This window comes from Haplochromis burtoni, unplaced genomic scaffold, assembly GCF_018398535.1.
Source record: "Haplochromis burtoni strain Fernald_Lab_line unplaced genomic scaffold, NCSU_Asbu1 Contig_152, whole genome shotgun sequence".
In the NCBI taxonomy this organism is placed as follows: Eukaryota; Metazoa; Chordata; class Actinopteri; order Cichliformes; family Cichlidae; genus Haplochromis; species Haplochromis burtoni.
This window is the reverse complement of record NW_024582513.1, coordinates 416,549-431,225: the sequence shown is the minus strand read 5'-3', so window position 1 is coordinate 431,225 and position 14,677 is coordinate 416,549. Positions and strand designations below refer to the sequence as shown.

Sequence of the window (14,677 nt, the reverse complement as noted above, 5' to 3'; positions counted from 1 at the left end):
AATCTCTCGCAGACCCTCTGCACTCCCATGGGCATAAACATTAACAAATAGCAGCATACTGCAGTTCTGTGGCAGTCAAATGTGTGTCAGCAAGAAACTGAAGCAGTATAGAAGAAGGCAAAGAAAGCAAATCCCCAAACTGCGACAGCAGAGTAACAAAAGGAGGGTGTCTTCTTTTGGAATATCTGCATATGTCAGGTTCGTGGGGTGTTTTTAGTCCACCAAAGACATTAGAGATAAGCCTTCTTTTGAGAGTCAAACTCCACATGACTGCGGGTCTACAAAGGCTGCTAATAGCTTCTCCATTTATACTCAATCGGTGGAGACTGGTTACCTGCAAACGAGGTAAATGTGCACTGTTTCTTCACGGTCTGCAGCTTGAAACAATAGAACTAGCGAACACTGTGCTTTCTGTCATTCACACAAGCACAGAGTGGATGTGGGGATTGTTTTAACGGAAGATTGAAACTGTATGTTTTTTTCTCCCTCCCCTAACTCTGGCTTTTCCCAGTACTACTGTAGGGTCTTTGCCTTACAATAAAAGCACCCTGGGGCAACTGCTTTTGTGATATGGCGCTATGTAAAAAAAAGTTGAATTTAATTAGCGATTTTCTTTAAGAACAACTTACCCCTCCTGAGGTTTTGCTGTCCAGTGGTGTATTTTCTCAAGTTTCTGCAGAGATGTGAAAGTGAACAAAGTGTGCTAGTACACCACGGCACCACTGCCTCGTGCTGTAAGGGCACAGGTTCTTGTGATCCTGGGTATTGTTGAATATGCTTTCAACCAAAGGCTCCTTTTCACCCCAGTGTTGCTCTTTAAAGTCGTTATCTTTTAATCATTAATTGACTGACTCAGTAATTTGTATTGCAAATGCAACATCTTTGTTATTCTCGACTAAATTAGCAAGAGGCTGGATCAGGCAGATGAAATCCAGAGGTAAGTGAAGGGCATCCAGCTGATGCTCAAAGTCCTTCAACTGGACTAAAATGTCAGCCCAGCAGAGACTGATTACTCTGTTTCATCTGAAGTGTTTTGATGAAGTTGTTAATTTAGAGTTGAGCACATTCGGTGTTGTGGCGTTCCAGGCTGCATGCAAACATAAAGTCACTGCGGGCAGCAGCTTGTTGATTCCTCTCTGCTCCATTTTATCTCTGCTTTTCTTTTCTTCTTTCTACCTCAAACTCAGGTAGTAGCCGATTATCCCAGGAGTACTCGGCGCCCTCATCCAATGCAAGAAAAATGTAGGTCTAATTCGTGCATAAAAGCCAGCTTGCTCAAATAGAATTTTATTCCCCACCAATGGCTCCCCTGGCATAAGGTAAATGATAGGTTGCAGTAATAACAAGATTATAAAACTTTTATTGATCCCCTCTGAAGATGAATTTATAAAGAAAAGTCCACATATTTTTCAGGTTCACATCATTTTTTTTTTCATTTTTTCTTTACGCAAAGTAATGGCACCATTACTTTTTATTATTTCATCAGAAAAAATATTTATGTGACTGTGGCCATGTTTTGTTTTGTTTTGTTTTATTTATACAAATGATGAGGAAGTATGCATCTTAAATAGACCCACATATAAAATAGCAATTACACTATATCAACATTCCCCGAAACGAAATTTAGCCAGGCCAGTAAGATGTTATTTGTTTAAAGCCGGTGATTCTGGGTGCAAAATAATAATTACATTCCACTGACATATTGTCTGACAACAGTGTAAAACTCTGCCAGACACAATAGTCAAGGAAGCACAATTGGTGTCCCCTTTGAGAGCAACACAGTGGTAAACAACTGATGGACAATATTAAATCCAAGGGTAGAAGCTAATATGCCAAACAGATTTATGCATGGGTGATCCTCACTGTGCCAGAGCCATCAATCCTGCGTCTTCGTCAGCGCATGGAGATGTTTCTTTACCCTCCGTCTCCCCGTGCCTGTCGTTACATTTATCCCTGTTCCCTGCTAAGTGCTAATACATTTACATTTTTAGTGCTGCTCAGTAATAAACGAGGTGGATCGAGTGGAGGCCTTTTAACGTTGCTAAAACAAACATCAATGAACTCCCATCGCCAAGGAGTCACCCTGCTGCCAGCCCAACCTGTCCATCCACCCACCCACACAGCTTGGCCGCCGCCCCACAGTGTAGGTCAACAGTGTTGCGGTTTAAACTCTCAGTTGCGCTCACAGTTCTTGCCCTCAAATTTTGAAGTTCACTCGCAAGAGTCTGCCTCCCCAAAGAGACTCCACATTAGTATTTTGTTCAGTCTGGGTGCTTTGAAAAAAACAAACCAAAAGCTGTCTTAACTTTAAGAATGTGGAGAAACATTTTACAACCAAAAGCCACCGACTGAAGTCACAGGTGACGCACACAGGCACAACATCGGAAAAGAAGGACTGAGGTTGATCATTACTGTCTCAGCAGGCTGACATGCTTAGTCTTTGGGCGGAGTCTAATTTTTAAAAATGAGATAATGTTAAGAATAGTCACAATCAAGAATTCACTCTGCTGGTTTTAACAGAACATGAACCAGGAGACAGCCATCGGTATATTTTCTGCACTTGTTTAGAAGAAACAAAGCCACAGTCTTCATCAGAAGCTGGGATTCATCAATAATGAAAAACACGGGGGCGAAAAGAAAAAAAAGCTGTTTTAGCAGAGACAAAAACCATCACATTGGGAACAAAATAAATAAATAAAGAGAGCTGTGCAGGATTTCATTACTAAACAAACCACTGATAAAAAATAGCAAAGCATTTTTCAAACACAGCCCAGTCGGTACCAAAGGAAATTATCTACACACTCGTGCTGCATTTTATCCGGTGCAGCACTACAATACTGATCTCAGGTGAATGACCTCAAGAGCTATAACCAAGGCTGACCAGCCCTTATAAGATCTTCACCCTGCCAACTACTTAATAAGGTAATAACAAGCCTATTTTAAGACAAGTGGTTATTGGGTTGTTTGAAATCGAACAATTCACAGCTTTACAAAGCCCTTTCCTTGGATAGCTGGTAGGGCACATCAATATAGTTGAGGCATTTGGAACAATGAGTTGATAAGACTACATACTGTGTATGACCGGTGAGCAGGAAATGAGTACCAAAAATGTCTGTTTCTCACCGGTCCTTGAGCTGACTGGTGTGGCTCCCGTGTGTGAAAGAGGAACTCTACCTGCTAAGTTTGCTAAGTTTGACCTTTCCACAGAGGATACATTCTTTGCTTACATGTCACAGGGAAAGAGCAGAAAAGGAAACATACACAGGCCATTACTAAGATGGTGAAGAAAACACTCAGCTGTGCATTTACACCTGGAGCATTGGCTGCTGCTTCCTGCAGTGAACTGTTCCTGCACAGTTCCAGTTCCAGTTCATCACATATACTACTCTCAGTTGAGCAAACAGCAGGTCATTTGGAATGGGAGACCAGAAGAAGAAGGCACAGAGGGGTGCTTCAGTGTCCATGCGAAGGGATATTGTGCATCTATACAGTTTACCAATAACACTGTGAAGAGAATCAGGTACAGTACATCATGTGTAACAGTAGTCTATATCTGGGATTCCTCCTTCTCTATAGCCACGGTTGGAGCCATGTCCTGCATTAGAAACATTGTTGGTACCTTTATACAAGCCAGTGCCATTGGAGGGGAATATGGTATGAATGATGTAATCCTCTCGTAAGGGTTTTGGCTGCATTGGCTGGCAAGCAGCCATTGGCGTCATCTGGAACCCTGGGCCACGGATTTCTAGGATGGTATTGTCCTTTTTTGTGCCAGACTCGATGTAATCATCATAGGTTTTACTTTTTCTGGAGCTGCTGCGAGTATAGTGGTCACGGGTGCACAAATGTCCAGTCCTATGTCCATACCAACAAAAGACACCAAAAATAAGAGCCAAAGATACCATGGCAGTAGCCCCACCAATGATCCCTGCCAGGGGTAGCGTTGTCATCTGCCGTGAGTCTTGACCTTCCTCCTCCTCCATTGGGCTGATGTCTGACGTTTCAGCTTTTGCACAAACCAGAGCTTCATCGGAGTCAACATCTCCAGGAATCATCCCTTTGCTTTCTGAACTGGCAGGTAGGGGCACCATGCAGATGATGTAGTTAGAACGTGGTTGCAACGAGGTAAGCAGATACTCTCGATGGTCACCCCGGACGAGGGTCTCTGTGATTGATCCCATGGTGTTCCCAGTTCCAAGTCGAAGCCAGCTTAACCTAAAGGAAGAGCTGGGCTGCGCCACACTCCAGGTGACCCGGATGCTATTGTGTGACAGAGGCTTCACGTTCAGGGCCAGGCTCTTCCCGACACCACTGCTGCTAAGAGTGTAGTCTAGCCCGGAGTCAGGAAACCCCAAACCTGGACGCTTTGAACGAAGGGTGAAGAGAGAACCCTGTGGAGGAGTGTTGGTGGTCGAGCTCTCAGCTCCACCTATGCCCCCTTTTTCTCTGGACCCTGATCTGACTACCTCACATTCTTCCATCTCACTTGTCAGGTCTATCAAAGACATGTCTCTCGCCCTGTCAGGCCCATGGCAAGTTAGACCTCTGACAGTGATGGAGTTACCACGGGCACGCAGCCAGTCATACAGCCAGCGCAGGTTGCAGCCACAGTGCCAAGGATTTCCTCGCACCAGCAGCTGACTCAGGTTGTCTAGATCTTTGAACAGTCCTTTTGGCAGTGTGGTCAGGTTATTTCCTGACAGATCCAGCCTCTGCAGCCTACGCATGCCATCCAGTGAACCACGTGGCATATGAGTCAAGGCATTATCCTGTAAAGACAGTCTCTGCAGATGGGCACTGGGTAGGTTGACAGGTGGGGTCTGGAGGGAGTTGCGGACTAGAGATAACTCGGTCAAGTTGGAAAGGCGAGAGAATGTGTCATCAGCAATGCGCTGGTTTGCCAAAAGGTTCCCATCCAGGACAAGACATCTAAGTGAGTTCAGGCCTCGGAAGGCATGGGTTGGGATAGTTGAGATCCGGTTGTCATCTAGACGGAGTTCTTCCAGAGAAGCAGGCAGGCCTGAGGGGATACTGGACAAGTGGTTGCGTGAAAGGAAAAGCAAGCGCAGCCGCGGGTTATCAGCAAAGGCTTGGTCCTCAATAGAGACAGTAGAAATTGAGTTGTCATCCAAGTGGAGCTTCTCTAACAACGGCATCCTAGCTAGTGCGGTACGAGGAATAGTGCGGATGTTGTTGTCCTGCAAATGGAGTTCACGCACAGATGGTGGCAAGTGCATGGGAAATTCATCCAGTTCATTATCGTAGAGGTAGACCACACGGACAGCAAGATGGTGCTCCAAGGATATGGGCAAGCCTGGGTTGTTTATGTGGTTGTTTTGAAGGTACAGGACGGACGCAGAAGGAGGCAGCGATGGAATGGAGTTCAGACCACGATCATTACAGTAAATAAAGTCCTCATCGCACCTGCATACAGACGGGCATGTCATATCTGTGTCTCCAAGGTACCCTTGTATCGTGGCTGCAGCAAACTGAAGCATGCTGGTATGTAGTGTCAACCAAATGAACAGCATGAAGAGCCAAGCCCTTAGTTTGGCTGCACACACAGGTGCCATTATGGTGAACATAAGCACTGTCTCTCTTTCCCAAGGGTGTGGTTAATCCTCAAATCACTGCAGGGAGCTGGAATCCTGTGACCTCCATCCTGCAAGACAAAGAGAAATTAACTGTTAGCACTGATGCACAAATGAATTGGTAGATTGTTCTGGTAAAACTTTAATGAGCTCAGAAATATTAAAAAGCTTCATGCTGTACTTCAATCGTCTAATGCCTAAACATTAATAGAATCTCGGAATATGCTACAATTATTGTGTCTAAACTGAGACATCTTGCACTCAGTAACAACACTTAGAGTTTTTTTTTCAACAATTAACAATCATATCATCAGGGGGGATGTGCACACATGGATGGATCTGTGAGGATTCCCAACAGAGCCTCTCACAACATTCTGCCATGGAGCCAAAGCCAACAAGATTTACAAAAAAAAAAAAACGACAACTGCACAGCCAACAATCATTTTGTTGAATTAGCAACAATAATCAAAGATTACAGACAGTTATAAAACTACACTTTTGTGTCCGCTGTTTTGAAAGTTCAATGGAGAGTAAATACTTTGTCTCAGGAAAAGCAACAACAGAAGTGACAAATTCAAGCTTAAACCTTGAATTAAACCTTGAGTGTAAATATGAAATCTTGAGACTCCTCTCAAGAGCTGTTGAGAGGCTCCATACTCCAACTCCATTAGGAGTTGCTAGCAGATGGCTGTATTAGCTAGACTGATCTGGAGATACTTTTCATTATCTAGAAGGAAGGACATGTTTTAGTCTTGAGCTAACGTCATGAAGAAGTCAGAATGGCACTAGGAACTGTATAAAAACTTCTCTGAAAATCATGTCTGCTTAATTGAGTTATGTATCATAGGTGGAATGGAAAGATATACTCTGTAGCTGGATGCAGATGATGTGACAGCTAATTAACTATTTGCAGTCACCATAACTGTGCAATGGGAAGCTGTACTCAGACCTTGACTGGCATCCCAGTTTTTGTTTTTGTTGTTGTTGTTGTTGTTGTTTTGGGGGGGGGGGGTTCTTTTTTGTTTTTACTGACTAACTAAGACACACCACAACAGTCAAGCACAGTATTGACGATGGAGATTTGGAAACCGCTAAATTGCAACACCATCAGTGACAACTTGGGCCAATCACAGTCTTCAATAACCAGAGCCATTAGTCAGAACGTTAAGGCCCACGCAGCAGCATATAGCCAGGCTGTAGTATTGATTTCCTCACAAATCCGAGGTGATCTGCCAGAGCCAGTCGGCTTTCATACAGAGCGTAGGTTAGACGGCACCATAATGAACCAAAACAAATGACACATTTGCTGCAAGCTGAATTTGTTAAACATGTATTTGCAAAGATAACTTTATGCATGCATGTTTCTTACAAAAACAGTGAAAATTGTAAGGACAAACTTTGTTGACATTTCACTCATTTTCAAGTGTAATGAACCACTGTTTGAAAAAAAAAAAAGGACAAGCACATGCCTCTCCCTGACCTGCCACAGCTGAACAACTGTTCAGCTGTGGCAGGTCAGGGATCGTTTTAGTGGAGAATTAATGTTTAGGTTTAGGAGAATTAATTCACTTTTCAGTCCAAATGTTGTATATTTGTTTTCTCACAAAGGGAAGATTGCACTTATTCTCCTCTAAGAGTGGCAGATGTTAACAGGTGAGTGCATTAATAATTCACTACTATGTTAGATTTCCAGTTGAACTTCAAGGTCTAGATATCCAGCCTATTTGGACACTTTTATGTTTGTAACCATTTGATACTTTCACTAAAAACATAGAGTGAAGCAGAAAAAAAGTGGATGTCTGAGATTGAACTAGGCTGAAAGCAATTTATATCTTGGCTGCAGCAGAAAGTGTCACACAAAAAAAAATTGAATTTCTATAGATGGGAAGGGTGATATTTTAAAAAAAAAACCGCACACAGTTTCTGGACAGTTTCTCTTAGTTCAGTCTTCATGAGTTGAATAGAAACTTGGAAATACATTTAGACTGTTTTTCCCAACCCTCTCAAATGTGGTTCAAATATTTCTACATTTATAGCCCTTATCACGGCAGATTATTGCAGAAGCGGAAGGAAAAAAATGCATTTGTCATGCATTATTTAGGACTTATTCTACTATACTGTCCTTTAGCATCTCCTCTCATGACACGTTGTCAGATATGAAATGAGACTAACATCTGTGCTCTGTGTCCCGAGCTCCACAAAATATTCACATTCAAAGCTAAACTGCTACTCACTAATCCCTTTTTGAGCCTATTTCCTCTTCAGTCCTGTTGACACAGCAAAGTGGTGTCAGTGCACTTTAAGTGGAACCTGAAGAGTGAAATAAAACATTTAAAAAGCTGAATTTTTTTTTACTTTATGCACTTTGATATTGATTCATTTTTATGACTATAGTATAATGTATTCTGGTGTTGGGTTTTCCAGCGCGTGCAGGTTGTGTGTTCAAGACAGCGAGAGGCAGAGTAGTGCTAAAGAATGGATGACTTTTGAATCCCAAGAGCTTCAGCAGTGAGTCTCTTCAACACTGGAGTATTTGGGTCAGCCCTATAAAAACAAGATAGATGTGGTGTGGGATTGAAGTGGTGCACAGAGCCAGTGGGATTAATAGAGCATATTGAGCTGTGATTCTCTGGATTAAGCAGGTGCCACAAAGAATATCAAACACACATTTCAGCATTTTTTTTCTTTTTGCCTCGTGGTTGCTCACTTGTCTGCACCTATTAGAAAATGGCATAAAAACATAAAGAGCACACAACTGTTATTTGGGTTTGTGCATGTGTGAATGCTTACTGTGTGTTTGTCTATCCAAGCAGGATCAAATTGCAAAAACATTAACCCACATGTGGACAATCTATATGGTTGTCTAAATTTCAGTTATCTATAGTGGGGAGTAAAGCAGGGATGTGGGGTAATGTGTTAGCCAGACAGCCAGCCGCCTCAGGCACAGTACAGTACACACAACAACCCCCCAATCTGGAACCCAAGACTAGATCGATTTACATAAAAAATAAAATAAATAAATAGAAAAACAGAGACGGAGGGGAGGGTGAGGGGGAGTGACAGAAAGCAGCTGTGTGCAAGACCTTTAAATCCCATCTCCCCATTAAGACCTCACAGAGGGATAGGACTGAGACATCTGCAAAAGTGGATTTTAGATGACCAAAGTGGCTGCTGACGTATAAGGAAACCCACTTCACTAATGGCGGTGAAACGATAATAGTGGTCCACAGCTTATCTCACATGGAGAACATTTTAGATGTGCAGATTGGACACGGGGAAAGGAAAAGATGACGCAAAGCATGATGCTTAGGGCGATGACAAGGAACTCAAAACATCTGATATCATGATAGAAAAACATGGCCTGCTAGGCAAATCCTAAAGGTTGCAGCAGGTTTATATGACTCTGCGTAGAAATAGAGCTAGAGGATTATACACTTATACTCTATTATATTCTATTATACAAAGCTAAAAGAAAAAATAAATCTCTGTTGTACTCCATGTTCTGCTTCTTTAACATATGCAAGATGTAATTTAGCTATACACCTGGCATATTTTTAAATCAAATGTGTTTGGAGCTCGTAATACAATTTCATTATAAATTAATTAATGAAACCAATGCATTACAATCCTGTTAAATTTCTATCAACCTCCCCTCTCTGAATATGTCATAGAGGCAGGTTGGGCAACACATTAAAGGCTAAGGCAGCATTAATGGATTCGCCCCACACCAACATACTTTTTTCCCCTTTCCTTGTTTATGTTTACCGATTTCCTGGCATGACGGAAGGATTGGATTTGCGTGCAGCCATTTCTTATCTCAGCTGCTGACACAAAGGCCCAGTGTATATAACCTATATAAATGTTAAGCGACACGGTGGCTCAGTTAGCACCATTGCCTCGCAGCAGGAGGGTCTAAGCTTTGTAATGACCCTAATTTGGATTTATGTTCAGGAGCTCCAGATTCTTCCAAGACCACTAGAAAATAGATGCTATACTAATATTGTACACTACATCATGTAAAAGAGATAAATAACTGTTAAAAATGCTTAAATAAATCTGGACACTTCGCTAACAAAAAGTCCAGTGCTTTCATTACTCAGCTCTGTGTTTGTGACGCTTTCACAAACTCAGCATTTGGCATCTCATTCCCTTAAATATCTTAAAGGAATAATGAAATACATGTCAATAAATAATTAATACCATGTATTTTACCCCATATATATTTGAGAAAATGCTGCTGCAAAATAATACAAGCTGCAGGGTAGCTACAGAGTGCTTCACCTGATTCATAGCCTGGGATTCATCTCCAGGGTTTTGTTTGCGGGTGGGTATGCAGCTCACGGGACCCTAGAAAGATTTGATATATAGCTTCACAGCACTATAACGTGTTTTATCTTTACAGCACTGTAAAGAGAATTAAACTGTCGGGCCACCAGTTTAATTCTCTGTCCTCTTCACTGTAGCTACTTCCCCTGAATTATTTTGGCTCAGCGTTTCTTCCTCAAGACAGCCAGATTACAGGTATATCCTTTCAGCATTAACAAAAGGGCCACAGATCCTCGCAGCGATATGCTCTTGCGCTGTGTGACAAGGTAACACCAAATCTCCCGTGATGTTGACAGGATTTCAGGGGGATTTTGGTTCAAATGTAATGCATGCTAACCCTGATCAATGGTATGAACCAGCTTCTTAAGGGTGTTACAGTAATAGAGTCAACTGAATTGAACTTCGTAGCCTTACCAACAACAGTTGCAAAAAATATCCTTGACTTAATAATTGAAGCACTTTCTAAAAGAATTGCTGTATCCAAGAGAGCTTAAGATGTTTAGCTGTGCTACTGGTGTCTCTCTAGGGACAGCAGTGCTGGTCAGCTTTCAAGTCACAATTAAATTAGCAAAACTGTAGTTCATGACCACAAATTATCAAAATATTTCCTTTGTCAATGAGGTGTCTAATAAACAGGGGAATACCCAGGATTCAAAATATCTAGCTAGTTCTACAGATGGGCAGTGAGTATAAATTATGGGTTGTTTTGTTTGTTTTTTACATTGATTTTTAAGTTTATTGATTTATTTAATTGAAATCGGATTTTTAAACACCTCAATGAATATCAACAAACACAAACTAACACTTACTAAAAGTACATTTGTTTTATTTTGAGAGATATGTTAAAGTGAGGATAGAAGATCAAGATTATTGCTTAAATCTACCAACAGCTCAGCTTGAGTGAGATGCCCTGAGTCTAATATCAGATTAAAGATCTTTAATCTGATATTAGATCTGTACAGGACGTGTTGCTTGTTATTTCATATTATAACATGTTTTTATTGTACAAACTGAAAAATACTAACTATGTTATTCAGCTGCATTATTGTGTAAGAATAATATAAAAGTGTGGGCTCAGCTGGGTAGTGTGCAGTGTGCAGTGTGCTGCGTAGTAAAACTCACAGTAACAGACTATGTTAAAGAGCAAGGTGTAAAGTTCATGGTCACTGTTTGCTAAACTGAGGTGTTTATAGCACCTTTACACTTCCTAGGGCTCGAGAGCAGCAACAATGCAATGGAGTCAGCAGCAGAGGTCAGCTGATCACATCCTGTCCACACAAAAAACAAATCTACTGCTAGATTTCACAGTTAAATTAATTTCGGAGTTACTTTGAGTCAAGTCATTTTTTCAGGTTTCCCACTACACTACTGAAGCTTACATCTTAAGCTTCAGTTAACTGCCAAATCCTTCTTTGTTCATAATCCTATGCTATCATGCTAGCATCCTTGAGTATTTAACATTTTAAAGACTTGAAAAAATGTTAGACCGAACTAAGATAAGGATAATGTAAGAATTTTAACTTTAAAGATGTTAAAATATCAACATCAAAAGCTCAAATGAACAGAATTAAAACCACATATACAGCCTGCTACAAAAAGCAGCAATGGTTTTTGGATAATATTCCAGTTCATGAGAACTGTTCACCAGTTTGAATTTTCTTGAGACCTAAACTTCTCTCCCTCTGGACCAAAGCTATAGGACAGACTTTGTCACCAATCCTATGACATACCTAGAGCTAATTAGTTGTTGTTGTGGGTGTCCTTGCACCTATAAAGTATTTGGATGCAACTTGCTAACCAACCTTACTGGTTATGGCTGATAACTTTGTGTTCCATCCATTCTCTTCTACTCATCCAACTCACAGTCAAACAGAAGTGGTTCTAGACTATCCTGACTATCACAGGGTGAGAGGTGCTACACCCCAGACAGCTTCCCAGTCTATCACGGAGTCACTAATTAACATAACTCCAATAAGTGCATGTCTTTGGACTCCCAGGACCTTCTTGCTGTGAGACAGCATTGCTGCCATGATGCTAAAATAGCATTTCTCAGCACTTCTTGGATCTAAATATGACAACAGCTGGCTTCAAAAAACAAACATAATAGCAGTAAAAACTTTTAACATTGAGGCTTCAAAGTCTGAGCACCAGAAACCAGTTAGTGGTATTAAAGTGGGTACATCCATCTTGTATATACAGTCTATTGGAAAAAGCCATAACACAACTTCAGTATAAAATAACTAGTCAAACTTAATAAACGGCTTTGCTCCCACCCCCCAAAAAATGTTCAAACAGCTTTTTTTGCCTGCATTTTATACTTTTAATACACTTTCACAAAGATTTACACCATGGCTTCATTTACAGCTCAATCCAGCGTGCCAATATGATCAATGTCTCTGGCTCATCCCATCACGTAGATATGCCTGACACTGGGAAAAAAGGGGGGGAAAAGCGGTGACGTTCCACTCTGAGGTTCAGTCAATGCATCAACGGGGCCGGGTTATGGGTTTGGTTCGGCTGTTATAAAGTAAATTATTAACTTTTAGAGGGCCATAGATTTTCATTCAGATTGTTTAGGTGGCAGTTATCTGTCTTAAAATGTCTCTAACCCAAGGACAAAACTTCTGGCTTGTCTATTGAGTCTCCTTTTACAGTATAGTTTTTCACAGAAATTTCCTTTCTGATGTGAAATGACTTAAATGTTCTCAAACAGAAATTTTCATGTTTTTTTTGTGAAAAAAAAATGAAATCTACTAAAGTAATCTAGTGTAAACGCATCTGATCTACAGTTTTATTTAAAATAAATCTCTTCATATATCTATATTTTAATGCAGATGCAGTTCTGCCACACTGATGTATGAGACACTGAGACAGAGTTGGCTTGGCAGAGTATCTGGGAAATAAACTTTAGATGTGTCACGTCTGTGTCAGTGAGCATAATGCAGTGTTTGATCAAGGCCTCACTGGCTTCTGAAATCATTTGCATTGATTTTAATCTTTCTGCTACATAAAATAGAGGAAAGTCTTTAAACACGAGAAGGGCCAGCGTCTCCGTTTTGAGAAAACACTCATTTCAAACGGGACTTACAAAGGCAAATTTATCGTCTGCCTTTGAGTCAAGGAGTCAGCCTGTGTTTGTCACGCTTCAGCTAGGACTCTGATTGGATTTTTTTTATTTGTGAGAGGTGGAGAGACAGTGAGATTGGTTAGCTTAATTGGTTAAATTTGAATTCAATCCTGATAAGTTGCAATATAAATACAGGGCTGTGGTGGGAGGCCCGGGCAGCTGAGCCACAAAACAACATTGTGCCTTCGGGTGAAAATTAACCTCAGAAATAAGAGAGGAAATAGAAAACGATTACATCAGTTGAAAACCTCTCTGTATCCCTGACACCTTTACAGGACTGTTAGGTTGTGCCTGGCGGCCATGGTGGAGGTCCAACAAGACCTGAACATGCCTGTAAACATAAAAGTCAGCCATCTAAAAACTGCTAAAGTAATGTGACAAATACTGTGTAAACTGACTATTTTACATGAGTCTACACGTCTTGTAGCTGATGCATAGTCATGCTGTAATTATTAAAGAGAACAAAAACTACATATTTACATTTTTATCTTTATTAACTAAATGTATGACCGTTCTTTATTTCGTATTCTTCAATTCTGTTTCAATTCTGAATATTTTTTCTGTTTCTGGATGAATATCAGGGGCAAAAAAGTTGCACTTTGTTCATACATGGAACACAGATAGTGTTACTTTGTTTGCATTTATGCTCTGACTTTAAGTCGTTTATGGCAGCCAGTTGTTTAAGTGTTATCATTATTATTGCAGACAAAGTGTATTTTGTTTTGCATCATTATGCAGAAATATAATAATTTATATGAAATTCCACAAGACCAGGTTGAAGCCTAAGTGCAGACTGATTTTTAAAACTGTGTCCAAATTATGACTTTAAACACTGTTATGATCTTAGCTAACATGAGCTAGCTAAATTCAGAGACTATTTCACTTATAGTCTTTCACATCCTGCATACTATGTATCAAGATCACATTCAATTGTTAATTAGTATGTGTAAATCGTTACATTTTTAATGATCTCAAGATTGGTTTAAAACTGATTTTTTTTTTTTTAACTACCAAGCAAACGTCGGTGATATTGGTATGAGGCTAAGGTCACCAGAGCGGTAACTACACTGGTGTCGGTGAAGAAATGATGATGATCTTGCAGGAACTGTGATTATGTTGTTGCAAAGCTGAAGAAATGCTTGGCAATCTGGTGATTTTCAGAAGCATTTTTACAGCCCTGTGTGGACGTGAATGTTGTATTTAGCCATGTCATAGTAGTGTAACACAAAGAAATGATTCTGGGAAATGTAAATTAGGTGCAATATGCCCTCAGTACAATACATTACTCTAGTGTTGTGGTGTTGAAATAAAGAGGAGAAAACCCAGGCGTGTATGGTTTTACAGCCTGAGAACATTCGTGCATTGAGTACAGTTTGTCCTTGGACTTCTCAACATTTCAAAATAAAAATGCCATCCTACTTCAGATCTATCAAAATAGGAACTCTGAGTCAGAAAGTCTGATGAATAACTCATCTATTATAGTCCTTGGCTGGGTTGATCATAGGTCAGTTTCCAACATGTTGCTGCCATTATCTCATCTTCTTACTTGCCTGTTGACTGTATGACTCATTTCCCTTTCCTTTGCTTAATCATTATATTCTCACCTACACATTGCCACACATTTCACATTCTA

General features: G+C 40.6%; 1 protein-coding gene across 4 annotated transcripts in view; it reads right to left on the bottom strand.

Moving 5' to 3' along the window:
* Positions 1-1,524: 1,524 nt before the first annotated feature.
* flrt1a (fibronectin leucine rich transmembrane protein 1a) overlaps positions 1,525-14,677 on the bottom strand; it is a 43,423-nt gene continuing 30,270 nt past the window's right edge. For all 4 annotated transcript variants that reach the window (XM_005931967.3, XM_042224822.1, XM_005931966.3 and 1 more), the window contains one exon: positions 1,525-5,662. In XM_005931967.3, the coding sequence (XP_005932029.1) occupies positions 3,531-5,585 (2,055 nt within the window). In that variant the 5' untranslated portion in view covers positions 5,586-5,662 and the 3' untranslated portion in view covers positions 1,525-3,530. The remainder of the gene's footprint in view (positions 5,663-14,677) is intronic.